General features: G+C 35.5%; 2 protein-coding genes, 1 long non-coding RNA gene and 2 other non-coding genes across 7 annotated transcripts; 2 read left to right on the forward strand and 3 right to left on the reverse strand.

The window, feature by feature from the left end:
• The first annotated feature begins 1,841 nt into the window (after window positions 1-1,841).
• Window positions 1,842-1,913, forward strand: Trnap-cgg (transfer RNA proline (anticodon CGG)). Its single transcript has one exon. It is a non-coding gene; the product is annotated as a tRNA-Pro (tRNA).
• Window positions 1,888-11,034, forward strand: Srp19 (signal recognition particle 19). Of its 3 annotated transcripts, XR_013080535.1 has the most exons (5): window positions 1,890-2,161; window positions 2,337-2,726; window positions 5,794-5,828; window positions 6,128-6,375; window positions 6,593-6,757. XR_013080535.1 is itself a non-coding variant. In XM_076775773.1 (4 exons), exons 1-4 carry the CDS (start codon window positions 2,115-2,117, stop codon window positions 11,017-11,019), a joined length of 510 nt encoding a protein of 169 aa, XP_076631888.1. In that variant the 5' UTR covers window positions 1,889-2,114; the 3' UTR covers window positions 11,020-11,034. The 3 variants fall into 3 exon arrangements, 1 of the variants encoding a protein (XP_076631888.1); XR_013080534.1 differs by lacking the exon at window positions 5,794-5,828 and having other exon boundaries at window positions 1,888-2,161; window positions 6,593-6,756; XM_076775773.1 differs by lacking the exons at window positions 6,128-6,375; window positions 6,593-6,757 and adding an exon at window positions 10,982-11,034 and having other exon boundaries at window positions 1,889-2,161.
• LOC143347135 (uncharacterized) lies at window positions 3,154-3,961 on the reverse strand. The gene is made up of 3 exons (XM_076776062.1): window positions 3,671-3,961; window positions 3,377-3,484; window positions 3,154-3,312 (listed from the first exon to the last, which is right to left on the reverse strand). Exons 1-3 carry the CDS (start codon window positions 3,959-3,961, stop codon window positions 3,154-3,156), a joined length of 558 nt encoding a protein of 185 aa, XP_076632177.1.
• Window positions 4,063-4,635, reverse strand: LOC143347002 (uncharacterized). The gene is made up of 3 exons (XR_013080538.1): window positions 4,525-4,635; window positions 4,264-4,392; window positions 4,063-4,188 (listed from the first exon to the last, which is right to left on the reverse strand). It is a non-coding gene; the product is annotated as an uncharacterized LOC143347002 (long non-coding RNA).
• Window positions 5,168-5,239, reverse strand: Trnah-gug (transfer RNA histidin (anticodon GUG)). The gene has a single exon. It is a non-coding gene; the product is annotated as a tRNA-His (tRNA).
• Window positions 11,035-15,435: the final 4,401 nt, after the last annotated feature.

Genomic DNA, 15,435 nt, shown 5'->3' on the forward strand with positions numbered 1-15,435 from the left:
CTTTTCTAACAAATTCTGTGGAAACATTTAGCTACCATTGTATTTACGGATTTCTAGATCATTTTCATTGAAATTGGCGCTTCTTACTAATGACGTTCATCTTGTTAGATAAAAATAAAGCTAGACTCTATACTATTATTGAATACGCGTATTTATTTTGAGATCAATGAGCGGATGTCGGTTGCTGCTCTTGCATAGCAACAATTTTGTTTTTTTTTTTTACTCGTCATCAAGTTTCTACGGAACATATTAAAATTTATTTAATTTTGCAATAATTGTCAAAATGACTCGTTTCTTATCATTGTCATTTTCTTTTTTTTTTAATGGAGGAAACATGTAAAATTTGGCAAGTTTAGTCACAGAACTCTATGCTTCTCAGCCTAACTTTTTCCTTTCTGAAAAAATAAGTATTCTTCACGTACAACATGATATACTTCGCAATAAAATTAATATTTTAAATGTTTTTAGCTGAAACGACTCTCCTATGATACCGTATGTGACATTAATACTAAACTATTTTTAATGTCCTTCTGCTTTGTAAATAAAATAAATATAAAATTACAAAAATATCAATTTTATTAAAAAAATATCTCAAGCCTTATTTATAAATCTGTATACATTGCAATGTACATCAGGTCTGAAGAAATTAGAGTAATCAGATTTTGAACGTGTACTCACTCATTATTAGGATACACGCCATTGTTCGGGCAACTTGAACACTCTAGATTGCCAAGTCTGCTGAAAATTCGGTCGATTAACATTTAATTGACTTCAATATGATTAATTAACTTACTTAAAACATTCCATTTTCACATAGTTCCACGCAACACGTAAATACCTCAAATGTGACATTCGTCATTGAATGACATTTCTGTTTTGTTTATCGATTTGGTACAACGATGTTCATCTACACTGAATTTGTGAAAATAAAAAATTTATTCATATATTTCGTGAAACAGAGAATGCGATTTTAATTAAAATTTTTTTTATGGTTATTATCGAGATATTAAATGTTAAACCATATTAATTAGTAAATTTTACACACCATGAACTTATTACAGTTACAATCTAAGTAAGCGAAAGTAAAATACGCAACACATTCACTTTCACCTTTATATCAATAATTGCTCATTAACCCCGCAATGAGCTCCTACAGTGAAAGTTAAAACAGGTTTACGAAACACACTTTTTTCATTTTAAGTTCCTTAATATTTTACGCATTTTTATTAACAGTTTTCGTATGTCTTTCTAATTAAATTCCATACATATGGTAAAGTTGAAGTATAAAAATTATTAGTTTTGTTATGTTCTTATACGATGTTATTTATTCCCATTCGCTGTCGTAATTTTTTATTCACCTTACGCAAACTGGTCATAATAAGCTGCTTCTTCTCTACGTATCGTTAGAAAAGAAATGTTAACAGCATTAGATAGTAAATTGGAATTTGCTCCATACGCCTGTAAATATGCAACAAATGTATATGTATACAAATAATGCCTAGCAAATGTTGAACAAAAATGTATGATCGCTTTTATAAAAGGTGAATGATTAACTGACATGTTATATACACGTCATTGAGACCGGAAAATCAATCGACCAGGTCAAAGTTCAAGGCAGGATCAAAGCAACAAATCATGGTACATATAATGTGTAAATTGATTATATTCATGTTCATTAAATCAACATTCGTTTTTCAATACAACTTGAAAAGCAAGTATTTCATTAAAAAAATTCATTGTACATTTTCTACTTATTTTTCTACGAAGAATCGATTTCTTTGCAGTTATAATGTTAAATATCGTTAAGTTATAATAATACTATTGAAAAATGATTGTTACATGGCTCGTTGGTCTAGGGGTATGATTCTCGCTTCGGGTGCGAGAGGTCCCGGGTTCAAATCCCGGACGAGCCCAAGTTTCATTATTTTTGTTTCTCTTTTATATTTTTAAAATTATTATTTAATTTATTCATTAATATTATTTATTTACTATTTATTAGTATTATTAATTTGTTTGTTATTCACGATTGAACACAATATTTTTATTTTATAACGTAAATGTTGAAGTTGAAATTAATGACTAGTTCGTAGAGTTATCGAATATAGGTATCAAACATGGCGCTCGCGTGGAATCCATCAAAGAAACACAGCGATCGTGAAAGGTATGTTTATTAAAATACGTTTACTCTAACCTTTTTTGCGTACATTTTTATAAAATTAACTTAAGAAGAATGTTTGTACGATCAGATTGATTGAAGATATGTTTTACGTCACTATCATTTGCCACATAACCTCTCTGACGTGAAACTGACAGATGTGCAATATTCATTTTTACAGGTGGATTTGCATTTATCCAGTTTACATAAACAGTAAAAGAACGTTAGCGGGAGGGCGTAAACTTGCGAAAGATAAATGTGTGGAAAACCCTACACATCAAGAGATCCGTGACGTTTTGGTGGCAGCTGGTTTCAATGTTGGTGTGGAGAATAAGCTTCATCCAAGGGAACGTAGCAAAGAACTGTTATATCGCGGACGTATTCGTGTACAATTAAAGAACGACGATGGTACTCCCGTGAAATCCGAATTCCCTACTAGAGATTCTGTTTTGGTTTACTTAGGCACCACTATTCCCAAATTAAAAACTCGTCAGGGAAAACAATCGATGGGTGAGCAATCCTCCCAGTCTTCGAGTTCCTCATCAAAGAAGGGAAAGGGAAAAGGAAGGAGGTAATAAAATGAAATGAGAATGCAATAGAGTGTACAAATATTTTTTACTTACGTATATATTTTAATATTGAAATGAGAATTATTCTCATGTACAAAAAGTAATTGTACTACACTTTGTATAAAGTAACTAACAGTTTTAAACTGAATATTGTATAATCATATACAATACTGTATATCCACACTATTATTTAATACAGTTCTTAAATGTTTAACACCAGAATGTGCTACTTGTCCTTTCGAAGCTTCAAATATGTCCTTTTGTAAAAATATGACCACCATTTTGTTTTAAAATAATCAAGCAGTGTTTCTGTTTATTTTGAAGGAGCGAATATGAATCCTTAATTTTTTATTGGTACCATATTTAATAGCTCATCTTAATCATGCTCAAAATGTTGTTCTTAAAGCCTGTCTGTCCTGTTTTTGTAACTTAATTGCAATTATTTTCTTCATTCTGTACTCCATCTTTCTCATTTTTATTTGCATCTTTTTTTTCATTCTTAGCAGAACTTACTATGTTTTCTTCTGTGTTTGAATTCTTATCCATAGAAGTGGGATCTTCTTGCTGTGGTGAATCAACAACTGTTGGCTGTAAATTTAATATATGATATTATTTGTATGGGTTTAAAATTTTATAATAATGTAATACATACTGTACTTTTGAAGCTAGTGGGAGGTGCTCCAACCACAGGCGAATAGTGACCAACTAGATGTGTTAAATCAGTTGTAGGAATGGTGCCTGGTTTAGCATTATTCAGTGACTAAGAAAACAAAACAGAAACAGAAATTATATATTAAAAATAATGGGGACATAGTGATGCCTTGGATATTGGCCAATGTTTGAGACTCAAACTAATCAGAGTTGTAATCGGTCAATTTGCATAGAAAAATTCTGAACAATTTCCAAGGGTTCACTGGTATGCATTATGTCATATTAGAGTACTTACTGTTGGAGATAAAGTTGGTAGCAATATTTGATGAAGTTGTAATTGCGCCCGAAGTAAATTTTGAAGCGGCAAACTTGCAGCTTTAGCTAAAGTATGAGGCATGCTATGTAATTTATCAATATATGAGTGGAGATTAGGATGAAGAACTGAACGTAATATGTTCGTCATAGGCATGTGCGGCAAGGCAGGTAGAGTATGTAGTGGTGGACGTATAAGAGATCGCAGTCCGCTAGTAATAGGTCTGAGCAAACCATGTGGCTGTACTATAGGACTAACTTTTGGCAGTGGCATTAATGGGCGAATATGTGGAATTCCGACTATGGGTTCAGACGAATTTGTATATGTTAAATTTTCTTCATTTGCAGATGTATCTGTATCATTTTCATTTGTAGGATCACTCATTCCAACTATGTTAGTTTCATCATTGTTTGAATCGCAATTTGATGCTCCTACGAAATGAGCATGTCCTTTTTCTAGCCCTCCAGTTAGGAAATAATTTGTTATTTGATTTGCATCGCCTGAAAATTATCAGAACAATATAGAGGAGTACATTAATTAATGTAATATTGTATTAACATCGTTATTTTCTTTACTTAGTCTTAGGTGTCGTCTGGATCCTAATACGCCACGCGAAGTTCGATCATGTTTTATTAGGTCGTTAGTGTCCGTATTAAAATCGGTATTTTTTAATTCTCTCCCAAAACGTATTTTATACTCAGAATCTGTAAAAGACCGAGATTAATCGTGAAAGTTTATGTAGATCGTAGAATACCTTTTCATACGAATGAAACGTTTTCTTTTTTTGTAGTGTGAGCATACCATAATGTATGGAATGTGAAATGTAGTTCTTTTACCTTTGTGTTCATTGTGTGTATCAGAATTCCCATATTTAATTGTAGCAGGTAACTTCGCACTATTTAGTTTAGCACAAGAAACTCCACATTTGTACTGATCGATACAATATAAAATAAAAATTAAAAAGGGTAATCTACTCTGCCTCATGCTTGCATCAAACGATCGATATTTAAGAAATCAAACAATAAGAGCAATTAAAATTCTTTGAAAGACAAATTCGACACTGGAGTCGTACATATTTTTAGCTGAAATATATGGACTTTGCGACAGAAAATTTGCTGACAATTTATGACCAAATTGTTTTTATTTATCATAATATAAAAGCTTGCTTCGATATGCACGACTACATCGAATTGCATCAGAACTCAAATAACTGATGCAAGAAGAAATTGTGGTCATGTGCATGCATATGTGCCGAATAAATATAAAAATATATATAATTGTTGAAATAACAGTTAGTTTTCTCAAAAATTGTTGTCTTATGATATACGTATTAAAAAAGTAAACAAACATAAAGTTAATCATAAAATAGTCGCAATTTATATATGTATTAAATAATATATGGTATGTTACAAATTGATAATTATGTAATTTGAAAAAGAATGCAAAAAATGAACCTTTCCCGTGACAATGTTTTCACATTGCCGTGACCAGGATTCGAACCTGGGTTACTACGGCCACAACGTAGGGTCCTAACCACTAGACGATCACGGCTATTGAAGGTCATACAAAGTAATTTCATTTTTTAGTAAAAATATTTCAATTATTTTATAGTATATAAATAAACATTTATGTTTATTTAACATATAATATATCAATTATTCTTTTGTGCATTCTTTAACAGATGTCATTTATTTTTCACTAACTTATTTATACTCTGAAAACAGACATCAATATATTATTTAATGAATAGTTAATGCCCAGTAATTTTCGATTTTTTCTTCCTAAAAAGTTTTTTATTGAGCCTTTTTGTTACACATTTAACAATAATTTTGTTTAATAATAATATTAGCTTAAGTACAGTTTTATTTATATATGTCGGGTTGATTATTATGAATACATCGAAATATATTGTACTTTTGGAAAAAGTGGAATATGAGTTTTTGGAAGTAGTGGTTTGCAAAGTAGGTTAATATATGTTTGTGCTTCACATAAAAAGTGTCACTTATTTCTTATAACAATTTGCAACGATGTTAAGCAATAATGTTTTCCAGTTTCCGCATTCGATGAAGTATGGATCTGATTGTTTGTTATTTGTTTGTTAACAGGTTGATGGCCGAGCGAAACTCGATGCATCCGATAAGTAATGACATATTACTTTCCTTATTATAAAACTTTATTTACGTAATTGAGAAGCACTTTAAGAACCACATTTTATTATAGAATTGGGTAAAAAGTTATTTATATGGATCAATCGTTAAATTAACATTTAAAAAATATATAAATATTAATTACAGTCACGATTCGGAATAAAAGTTCAACGAAACTCTCGATCCATACAAATATCGTTATATCATGATTTCTATCGATTGTAATTTTTAATGAGTGGCAAATAATTGTTGTAAATATTAATATTTCGTAAAATTGTTGCTCGGTTCATAGATCTAACGCAACGTTGAATCACAGACGAGGTATACGAGTAGACCTTCCACCTAATGGACTTTCATGGCCCAATCTGGCTGCTATACCGACCTGAAAATTCGGAGGTGATTTTAGCGTCCTCTTCTCATGGATGGCGGTCAGTTGGGATACTCATTGAATTAGCGTGATAGCCAAATAGGCTGGTTGTGTATAAATCAGAGATGCCACATTCAACACCCGGTGCACTACACCCGCATGTCAGATCACAGGTACGTGAGCTCTTAGAGTTTCGGAAAATTTACAAAGGCATGCCCTCTTTCTCGATTCTTCGGAGCTGCCCGAAGTAATTTCGGTTAAAAATAATTTTTATTATCCCGGCATATAAAAATAATTTTTATTATTCCTATGTATGAGCGTACGTATGTATATTATTAATACGATTTTTCAAAATCAAAATACTTTAAATATTTTTCTATTTTCCTACAGGCCTCTGCTGACCATTGCTGACCACTGCTTGTATTTCTGACAACTAATAACTATTACTGCTGACTTCTGCCAGCCTCCGTTGGCCTCTGCTGGCCCTGCTGGCCTCTGCTGTCCTCTTCTGGCTCCTGCTGACCACTGCTGACCTTCGTTGACACCTACTGACATGATATATACGTATTAAAGCTTTGTATAATGTAAATCTATGGCAATAAATAATATAATTTCAAAGAATTCTATGTGTTCTCATCATTTTTACCTTTCTTTTCCTTTCCCCATTATTCCCTTAGCTATAAGATACATGCTACCTCTACGTAAGGTTGTCAGCATTTTGGAAATATTCCGGGCACTTTGGAAATCCGGAAGGCAAAACGCCCAAGTTTCGCGTGGAATAGTTGGTTATCGCCAACGCTAGATGGCGCTTATTTTTCGACCTCAAACCCCCTGGTGCTAAAACGCCCAAGTTTGTCGTCGAATAGTTCTTTATCTCCAACGCTAGATGGCGCTTATTTTTAGACCTCAAACCCCCTGGTGCTAAAACGCCCAAGTTTGTCGTCGAATAGTTCGTTATCTCGAACGCTAGATGGCGCTTATTTTTAGACCTCAAACCCTCTGGTGCTAAAACGCCCAAGCTTGTCGAGAAATCCATCTAGCGCGGGCGGTACGAACTATTCCCCGACAAACCTGGGCGTTTTACCATTCGAATTTCCAAAGTGCCCGGAACATTTCCAAAATGCTGGCAGTCTTGCGAAGAGGTGGCATGTATCTTATAGCTAAGAGAATAACGGGGAGAGGAAAAGAAAGGTAAAAATTATGAGAACACATAGAATTCTTTGAAGTTATACCATTTATTGCCATAGATTTACATTATACAAAGTTTTAATACGCTGGTCTCTACTAGCCTCTGCCTCGGCCGTCGTTGACAACTTCTGACATGGTATAATATAATATAATATATTCATATGTATTAAAACCTAGTATAATGTAAATCTATGGCAATAAATGATATAATTTCAAAGAATTTTTATGTTCTAATCATTTTTACCATTCTTTTCCCCTCCCCATTATTCTCTTATCTATAAAATACATGCCACCTCTTCGCAAGGCCGCCAGCATTTTCGAAATGTTTCGGGCACTTTGGAAATCCGGATGGTAAAAAGTCCAAGTTTGTCGTGGAATAGTTCGTATTGTCTACGCTAGATGAATTTCTCGATAAGCTTGGGCGTTTTAGCACCAGAGGGTTTGAGGTCGAGAAATAAGCGCCATCTAGCGTTGACGATAACGAACTATTCCACGACAAACTTGGGCGTTTTAGCACCAGGGGGTTTGAGGTCTAAAAACAAGTGCCATCTAGCGTTGAAGGTAAGGAACTATTCCACGCGAAACTTGAGCGTTTTGCCATCCGGATTTCCAAAGTGCCCGGAACATTTTGAAAATGCTGGCGGCCTTGCGAAGAGGTGGCATGTATCTTATAGCTAAAGGAATAATGGGGAGAGGAAAAGAAAGGTAAAAATGATGAGAATACATAGAATTCTTTGAAATTATATCACTTATTGCCATAAATTTACATTATACAGAGTTTCCGATTGTCCTTTATATTCTTCAGAAATTAAATTCACTTTCATAATTGATTTGGCAACTTTGGGTATCTTCGATATTGAAGATATCTAAAGTCTTTCTTTACTTATTACAATATATCATTAGATTGACGTGCAAGAAGATATTTCGCGACGAATACATTTTAGAATCAAAGTAACATATATTATGTACTATTTTTACTTTGTCACTGCACTTGCCTGTAGTTGTAGTATTTATAGTTTTACAAATGTCAAATTTTTGTTTGTTAATAAATATAGTTTATAAATATAGCTTTTCTTCACTAGGTTAGTTTCGATTCTCATTCATCCATCAAAGAGTCTAGAGTATTGTCTCAAACGAGGTATACGAGTAGATCTTTCACCCAGTGTATTTTTTCGACCCATTTTTATGGGGTCTCGAAACCCCATTACCATTTTCGTGCCATTTGGAACATTACCAACAGATTTAGAAATGAATTTCAATCCCTGCATAGTCAACTCAAATATAATTATGCACACATTACAGCTGTCAGCCTATCAATACTAATTCAGTGAATAGTTTTTCAACTGATCGCCATCCATGAGGAGAGGACGCTAAAATCATCTACGAATTTTCAGATCGGTATGGCGGTCAGATTGGGCCACGAAAATCTATCAGGTGAAAGATCTACTCGTATACCTCGTTTGTGGTGAAAGGTATATTCACATACCTCGTCTGTGTTTCAACGTAGCTCGATAATATATCTGCCGTTGGTATATCGATAAAAGATATTAAAATAAAGTACAATTTTCCATAATTCGCGAATAGTGAACTAAGTATGATGAAGTTAAACTCCTATTATTTCCGCTGTTTCTGAATAAAAGCTGCTGTCTAATTTTTAGGTTATATGTCAAAGGTCATAATTGTAACCCATGCCGATAATAGCGCTCAAATCTTATTCCATTCGGAATCGATAATGGCAATAGTGCTCGTGAACTCTAGAATTATGCGACTCAAATCTCCATTTGATGTTATGCATAAAATAAATAAACTCAACCATGACATCAAATGCTATATTAAGGCTAGGAACAATTCCTACAAGCTGGACCCTCCATTTTTAATCCATCCAAAAAAAGCATTTGCAATTCTTATTTAATGTGTAGCCTCTCTGGAAGTTCTATCTTTTGTTTGAAAATGTTCGAAAAACATAGAATAAAAAAGTCGTATAATAGGATAATAGAGATCATTGAATCATACAAAATTTTACTCTAAGATTTTTTTCTATCTTTGCATAGTAGTTCTGGCCTATTTATTAGAGTCATTATATAATATATTATATTATTGCTGTGTAATAATATATTATATGATTTCATTAAGTATAGTTGCCTAAATTTTTAACGTTTCCGAAATTGTCCACGATGAGTTGTGTTAAATATCCACGCAGAGAAGTATTTCATAATCAAATGAATTTTACATTCCACCTGAATAATATTTTGAAGGGTCCGGATGCCTCCGAAAGCAACCCTGCGTAAACTAATCACCGGATAATGGACAAATTTATATTCGTTCGCTATACCCGTCGACCCCTTCTACCGATAAAATGTCATCCCGTGTATAGTTATATATGTAGGTACTTCGATCTTTCCGTATTCTCATCCCTGGTCAATTTGAAGTTTCTTCATTAAGGAACCTTCCGATTCTTTAGCCCCGTTAAGTTTACCAGCGTTTGCTTCATCCGTAACACTAAGAACTCCCTAACGCAAGATGGCATTTTGAAGTCATGGGGTGACATAATTCGAGAGATATTTCATTTAGCTGTAACGAAAGGTGGACAAAATTTCTATCTAAATACAAATTTCAAATAACGAGCAAGGGATAAACAAATGCTGTTGTATTTATTATTGATAACTCAAATTACATTTTACCCTTTTCTGGTTATAAGCAGAACCGTCATCTTTTTACATTAGGGAAACTGAAGGCGACTTAGTCAAGTAACTTAGTAAAGTTACTAGTTAATATTACCACTTTTCAGTTCAGTCAATGAAACAATTTACCCGCCATTTTCCAAGATGGCCCCGATGAGCTGTGATATGAACATGGACTATATTTTTAAAAACGAATTTTATTATTCGTAGTTAAAACTATTGATTCTTTCTTTTACAGGGTTATGTAAAAACATGTTCATCGTCAAAGGGAAATGTAAAGAAACAATTTAAATGGCTTTGCCCAAATACTAACTGTTCTAAGAGTATTCAAAGAGGATTAGAAACTATACATTGATTGAAAATAAAACTGACGTGAAACATTTTTAAATTTTGAAACTGAGCATGTGTAGGGGGTAGATCAATAATAGATATTACTCTTACAATCGAAAAATAAATGGACGCTAATCCCCATCGACTATTAAATTCATCTCGTAGCTAACGTTTCCGTTAGCGTTGACTCTACCTAAAACCAATTTAGGTTTCGGAAACCAAAGCGAACGGGATCGATTCGATCAATCTAACGTAACGAATGATTGCCGCGCGTCCATTCTGATACAGTTCGAAGTGCTTCAAACGCTCGTGCATACGTTCTACCTGAAATCCTTGTAATTCATAACGAACGCAAACGGAGCGATAGGTTGGTCGTTAAGCTGGCAATATTTTTCACCTTATAGGGGCGAAGGGTACAGTTTTCGGTCCTACTTTAAAAGCGAAAGAATATTAAGAAACAACTTATTTCATAACATCTTCTATAATCATATTCGAATAGATACAAATATGATAAAACATGCTTAGTTTTTTCAATAATTTTAATCGTATCTTTACTGCTAATGAAATTTATTTTTTTCAGGTGGAATAATGGTAACAGAACGATCGTATAATAAATAGATCTGACCAAAAGCAGCAGGCCTTCGCTACTCAATTGTTTTTATTGTAAATCACTAATTTCATAAATTTTACTAATTTTCAGTCTCTTATACATTTTTAGATTTCACGTCGATTTTATTACGAGAAATTTACCAAGTTAAAATTAATATATCGCGATTTATGCATGATGAACTGTGTCTTAAAGGGTTAATTTATAGTCTATCACACACTTATAAATTTCATGTTGATCTTACTACGAAATTTGCTAAGCTAAAATTAATATGTGGGGTCTATCGCCTCCCATACTCGCCGTCAGAGGGATCGTTCCTCTCGCAAATGCTCGACCGATCTTCCGTTTACATATACAGGGTGTTCGGCCTGGGAAAAATTTTAATGGGGGATTCTAGAGGCCAAAATTGATGGAGGCTTCGTTAAAAAGTTATTAACAATTAAATTCAAAAATTTCAAATCGTTCTGGAAAAATTATTTTCGGTTGCAAGGGTCAATTGCAATCATTTTTGGTGAATAGACATACCGTCGAAATCCTGCGCATTTTCGAGAAAAAAATTCAATACTAGCGGAATTTTTAACGTTAATAACTTTCTAACGAAGCCTCCATCAACAAATTGATATTTTTGATTTTCGTCTTATTTTGGCTTCTAGAATCCCCCATTAAAATTTTTTCCATGAGTAGCCGAACACCCTGTATATGCTCCTCGACTGTTTCAATGTTCTGGCATCTAAAACAGGGTCTGCAAGGGTTGTCTTAGAGTTTTCACTAGCAGGCACGAGGTGAAACGTTCTTCTGACCTTTCCTTTTCCATCTGCTCCACAAGACCCCACAAATATATCGCGATTTAAGCGAGAGAACTGTTCCCTATAAAGGGCTCTAATTTTTAGTCTGTCATATATTTTTAAATTCCACGTCGATTTTATTACGAGAAAACCAAGTTAAAATTAACGTTTCACGATTTAAGCGTGAACCGTTTCTTAAAGGGTCAATTTCTAATCCATCACACACTTATAAATTTTACGTCGATTTTATTACGAGAAATTTACCAAGTTAAAATTAATATATCGCGATTTAAGCGTGAACTGTTCCTTAAAGGGCCAATCACCGGGTACTGTTTACCCCTGCTCGTCGAATCCCTGCCCTCGGATGGCAACGGATCGCGCGTTCGCCTTGGGAGAATCCCCGTGCTCGCCATTCTCACCGATTCCGTGAGCGACGGTGAAGCGAAATCGAAAAATAAAATGTGGCACAAGGTCTCCGGGGTATTTTCTTGCGGGGTTTACAGGTTCTGGGGAAAAGGGTGCCGGGGGTAACGGGCCGTGCATAACGAAGCGAGAGCCACGTAAAATTCGTAGCCGAATGCTCTTTAATTAGCACGCCGCAATGGGCGCCGCCGTGGAACCCCGGGATGGAAGTTGTTGGGGTTGAGGGAGAAGGAAAAGGAAGAAGACGCGCGCGCGGGCGGGGGTGGGTGGGTGTGGAGCCGGGATTTGGCGCGAAGGGGTCGCGCGGGGGTGGTGTACGGGCGATGGAAGCGCGGAGAGACTTAAATAATTATCGTTTCGAAGCCGCCTCGCGCGGGAACGTAGCGGGTTGAGGCCGCATCTGTTTCTGATTATTAATTAATATCAACCAACCCGAGGCCGTGTTCGCATGAGCGAGCTCTCTCGTTGCCGCTCTCATACGTAGCCGCGCCGATATACGCGTAACTCCCCCCTCCCTCCTATATGCACCCTCCCCTCTGTACCTATATCCCGGTGAGCTCTGTGTACGCGTGGCCCACGCAGACACGCTAATCCCGCAGATTTTGCGCGTGCACGCCGAACGAGAGATAGACGGAGACAGAGAGCGCGCGGGACACCGGGCGAATCCTATATATTCATATGTTGCGCAGAAATGAACAGAATGCTCGGCGGGCATTAAAATTAATGAAACGAACGGAACACGCGTTTTAACGAAAATGTATGCGGGCGATCAGGCGGAAGCATGCTCTCTCGGACATGGAGCCAGGAACATGCAAACGCCCCCCGGGCATCGAATATACGAATATACATCTATCCGTAACGCTTGCTCTTTCTATTACATACGATACCCTTCATCGACGTTTGCCTCCCTTCCGATCCTTCGCCCCCTCCCTCCTTTTTGCGATCGTACCTCACCGGGCTGCGAAATCGATGGAGAACGTCGTTGATTTCATTTGCCTACGACGCGACCGTCTTTCTCGTGGCTCCTCGTCGACTTCCAAAAGCCGATGGGACGAACGAAACCGTGTTTAGCTTCGACGAGGACTCGTGAAATTCTTGTTAATTGCATCGAGAGCTGTCCGACCAGGGAAGACTCCAGGGTCAATGGTAACACTTTGACTTTGGTATACAATAACTCGAAACGTGTCACGCTTACAATCAAAATTTTTGCACGAAAATGTTACCTAGCTATCTGACAGAATATAAACCCAACCCTGGTTCTCGAATTGTCATGATTATTCTAGACTTAGGAACAATTGTAGTTAGACGGTGTTTATATAAGTGACTTATCTTGATTTACGTATGTAGTTAGTCTATTTGTATATCCACAAGAGGAGAGGCTCAGCAGTAAGATGGTAGTGTTCAGGTGTCCAATGTAATGTATGACTCGATCTACTACGAGTATAAGCACCTAGATCAATCGAATCACACATCGTATCGAGTCTTGTACGATCGATCCTGGCCTTTCCCATAGATCATGTGATATCGTCGAGAAATCGCGTATTGGTAGACATTTTGTGTGGTGAGAGATCAGTATAGCGAGGGATCGAAAAAAAAACACGCGTGGCAAAAGGACTGGCACGTGCCAGATTCCTCCTTACAAGAAAAGCTCTAACTGTTCTAACTGTTCGACTCTGATGGTGTCCAAAGCTGTGGGGGAGGTATTTGCACACCCCCACCGGCCCCCATAGCATGAGCCAACCTCTCCTCCACGCGGTGGACGCTGGGCAACGGCTTTGCCGGCTAACGAGGCTCTGGCTATGAGTATCAGTCCGGTTAGAGTTGTAAAACAAAAAGGAAACGTAAACTTTTTAGAGGATTTTAAAAGTGAGAACCAAAAAAAAGTAGTTTTTAACCATCCTCCCCTCTCCCTTTCCAAGTGACACCACCAACTTAGTGACCCACGAGCTTGTACTGAAAAAAATAACGAACAAAATTTGACTCATTTCTTAAAAAGATTTGCCATCACCGGTATAGGCGAAAGCTGATAATACACACTGTTCGACTTTGATTTCATTGAGATTACGTAAATTGATAGATCGTAGTCTCCTAGTGATACGTGTGAAACGTTAAGCTTAGTTGTTTGATAGTTTTTTTTAGAAAAATTTAACTATAAACCTATAGTCATGTATAATTGATAACGTAGCAGACGATGTAGAATCGATATTTAGTCAATATTTATTGTATTTCATTTTTATGTTAATCACTTGACCTGGAAGTTTCGTTTAGTCGTTCAGAATAATCACAAATATTTTCGTGCAAATATCTTTTTTATTGATATCTAAATAACAAAAGTCACAAGTAACATCCACTGGCTGCAATTAAAATCTTAGAAGTTTTAAAGATACGAACAGTATAATATTAATTTACATATTTCTCGATGTGGGATCGATTCTCGTTAAATAAAATTTTGTTTTTCGAATTTTGTGTGATAGTTATCGTACGTACTATACTAGATTTATTGAATTTGAATATTTCTCGGATACGCGTGAAATTAAGTACGATTTGCCCGGCGCGTCTGACCATTGCTCGATATTTCTACTTGCGCCGATGTCCAAGTTGTACTCTGTTTCTTAAAAAGATCCAGACGACTGAAATTTTATATAAACTTAAGGAAGCATTGATTTTTCGATAATTCTTCGTTAACAATTTCGTAGATATGAAAGAAAATTCAATTTTTATTTAAGTTTGTTTCAAAAGTTCAAAAAAGTAGAATCTACGTTTCTTCTAAGGGCGATTTCATTCCGCGAAACTCTTTTATAGCGTCAGTGAAAAATCGTTTTGTATTACGAATGAACCACCGTATTTGCACATAACGCTCTAAAAATGTCTTAATTTTATCAGAGTTGTTTCAGATATAATTATTTCTCTGATTGTGAGTCAGGCTGTCGCCAAGGCTGACATCAGAGTTCCCTTCGTGACTTTGTTCCCTCGCGGAAGGATTCCCAATCACGCTTCAGTAAATACAATATTGTGATATCGTACCTAAACGGTCACACATCAAATTTTAAATTAGTTTGTATGATATTAATTAACTGTAAAAACTGTAAGTTAAATTATAGACGACGCGGTGATGACTGAAATCATATTTATATTTATATTATAGTTATAAATCAACGAATATTGAACAAATTAATGAATGAATGTTCAATTAATAATTCAGTATACATTTTCTTGATA

The sequence above is a fragment of the Colletes latitarsis genome, chromosome 10 (assembly GCF_051014445.1).
Source record: "Colletes latitarsis isolate SP2378_abdomen chromosome 10, iyColLati1, whole genome shotgun sequence".
Classification (NCBI taxonomy): Eukaryota; Metazoa; Arthropoda; class Insecta; order Hymenoptera; family Colletidae; genus Colletes; species Colletes latitarsis.

Excerpts from the sequence above, each read along its gene's own strand:
- Srp19 (XM_076775773.1), top strand. The coding sequence starts at position 2,115 with ATGGCGCTCGCGTGGAATCCATCAAAGAAACACAGCGATCGTGAAAG. Across the intron at positions 2,727-5,793 it reads GGAAAGGGAAAAGGAAGGAG|GTTGATGGCCGAGCGAAACT; the intron begins GTAATAAAATGA and ends GTTTGTTAACAG. Across the intron at positions 5,829-10,981 it reads AAACTCGATGCATCCGATAA|GTGGAATAATGGTAACAGAA; the intron begins GTAATGACATAT and ends TATTTTTTTCAG.
- LOC143347135 (XM_076776062.1), bottom strand. The coding sequence starts at position 3,961 with ATGCCACTGCCAAAAGTTAGTCCTATAGTACAGCCACATGGTTTGCTC. Across the intron at positions 3,485-3,670 it reads TACCAACTTTATCTCCAACA|TCACTGAATAATGCTAAACC; the intron begins GTAAGTACTCTA and ends TTGTTTTCTTAG. Across the intron at positions 3,313-3,376 it reads CCACTAGCTTCAAAAGTACA|CCAACAGTTGTTGATTCACC; the intron begins GTATGTATTACA and ends TTAAATTTACAG.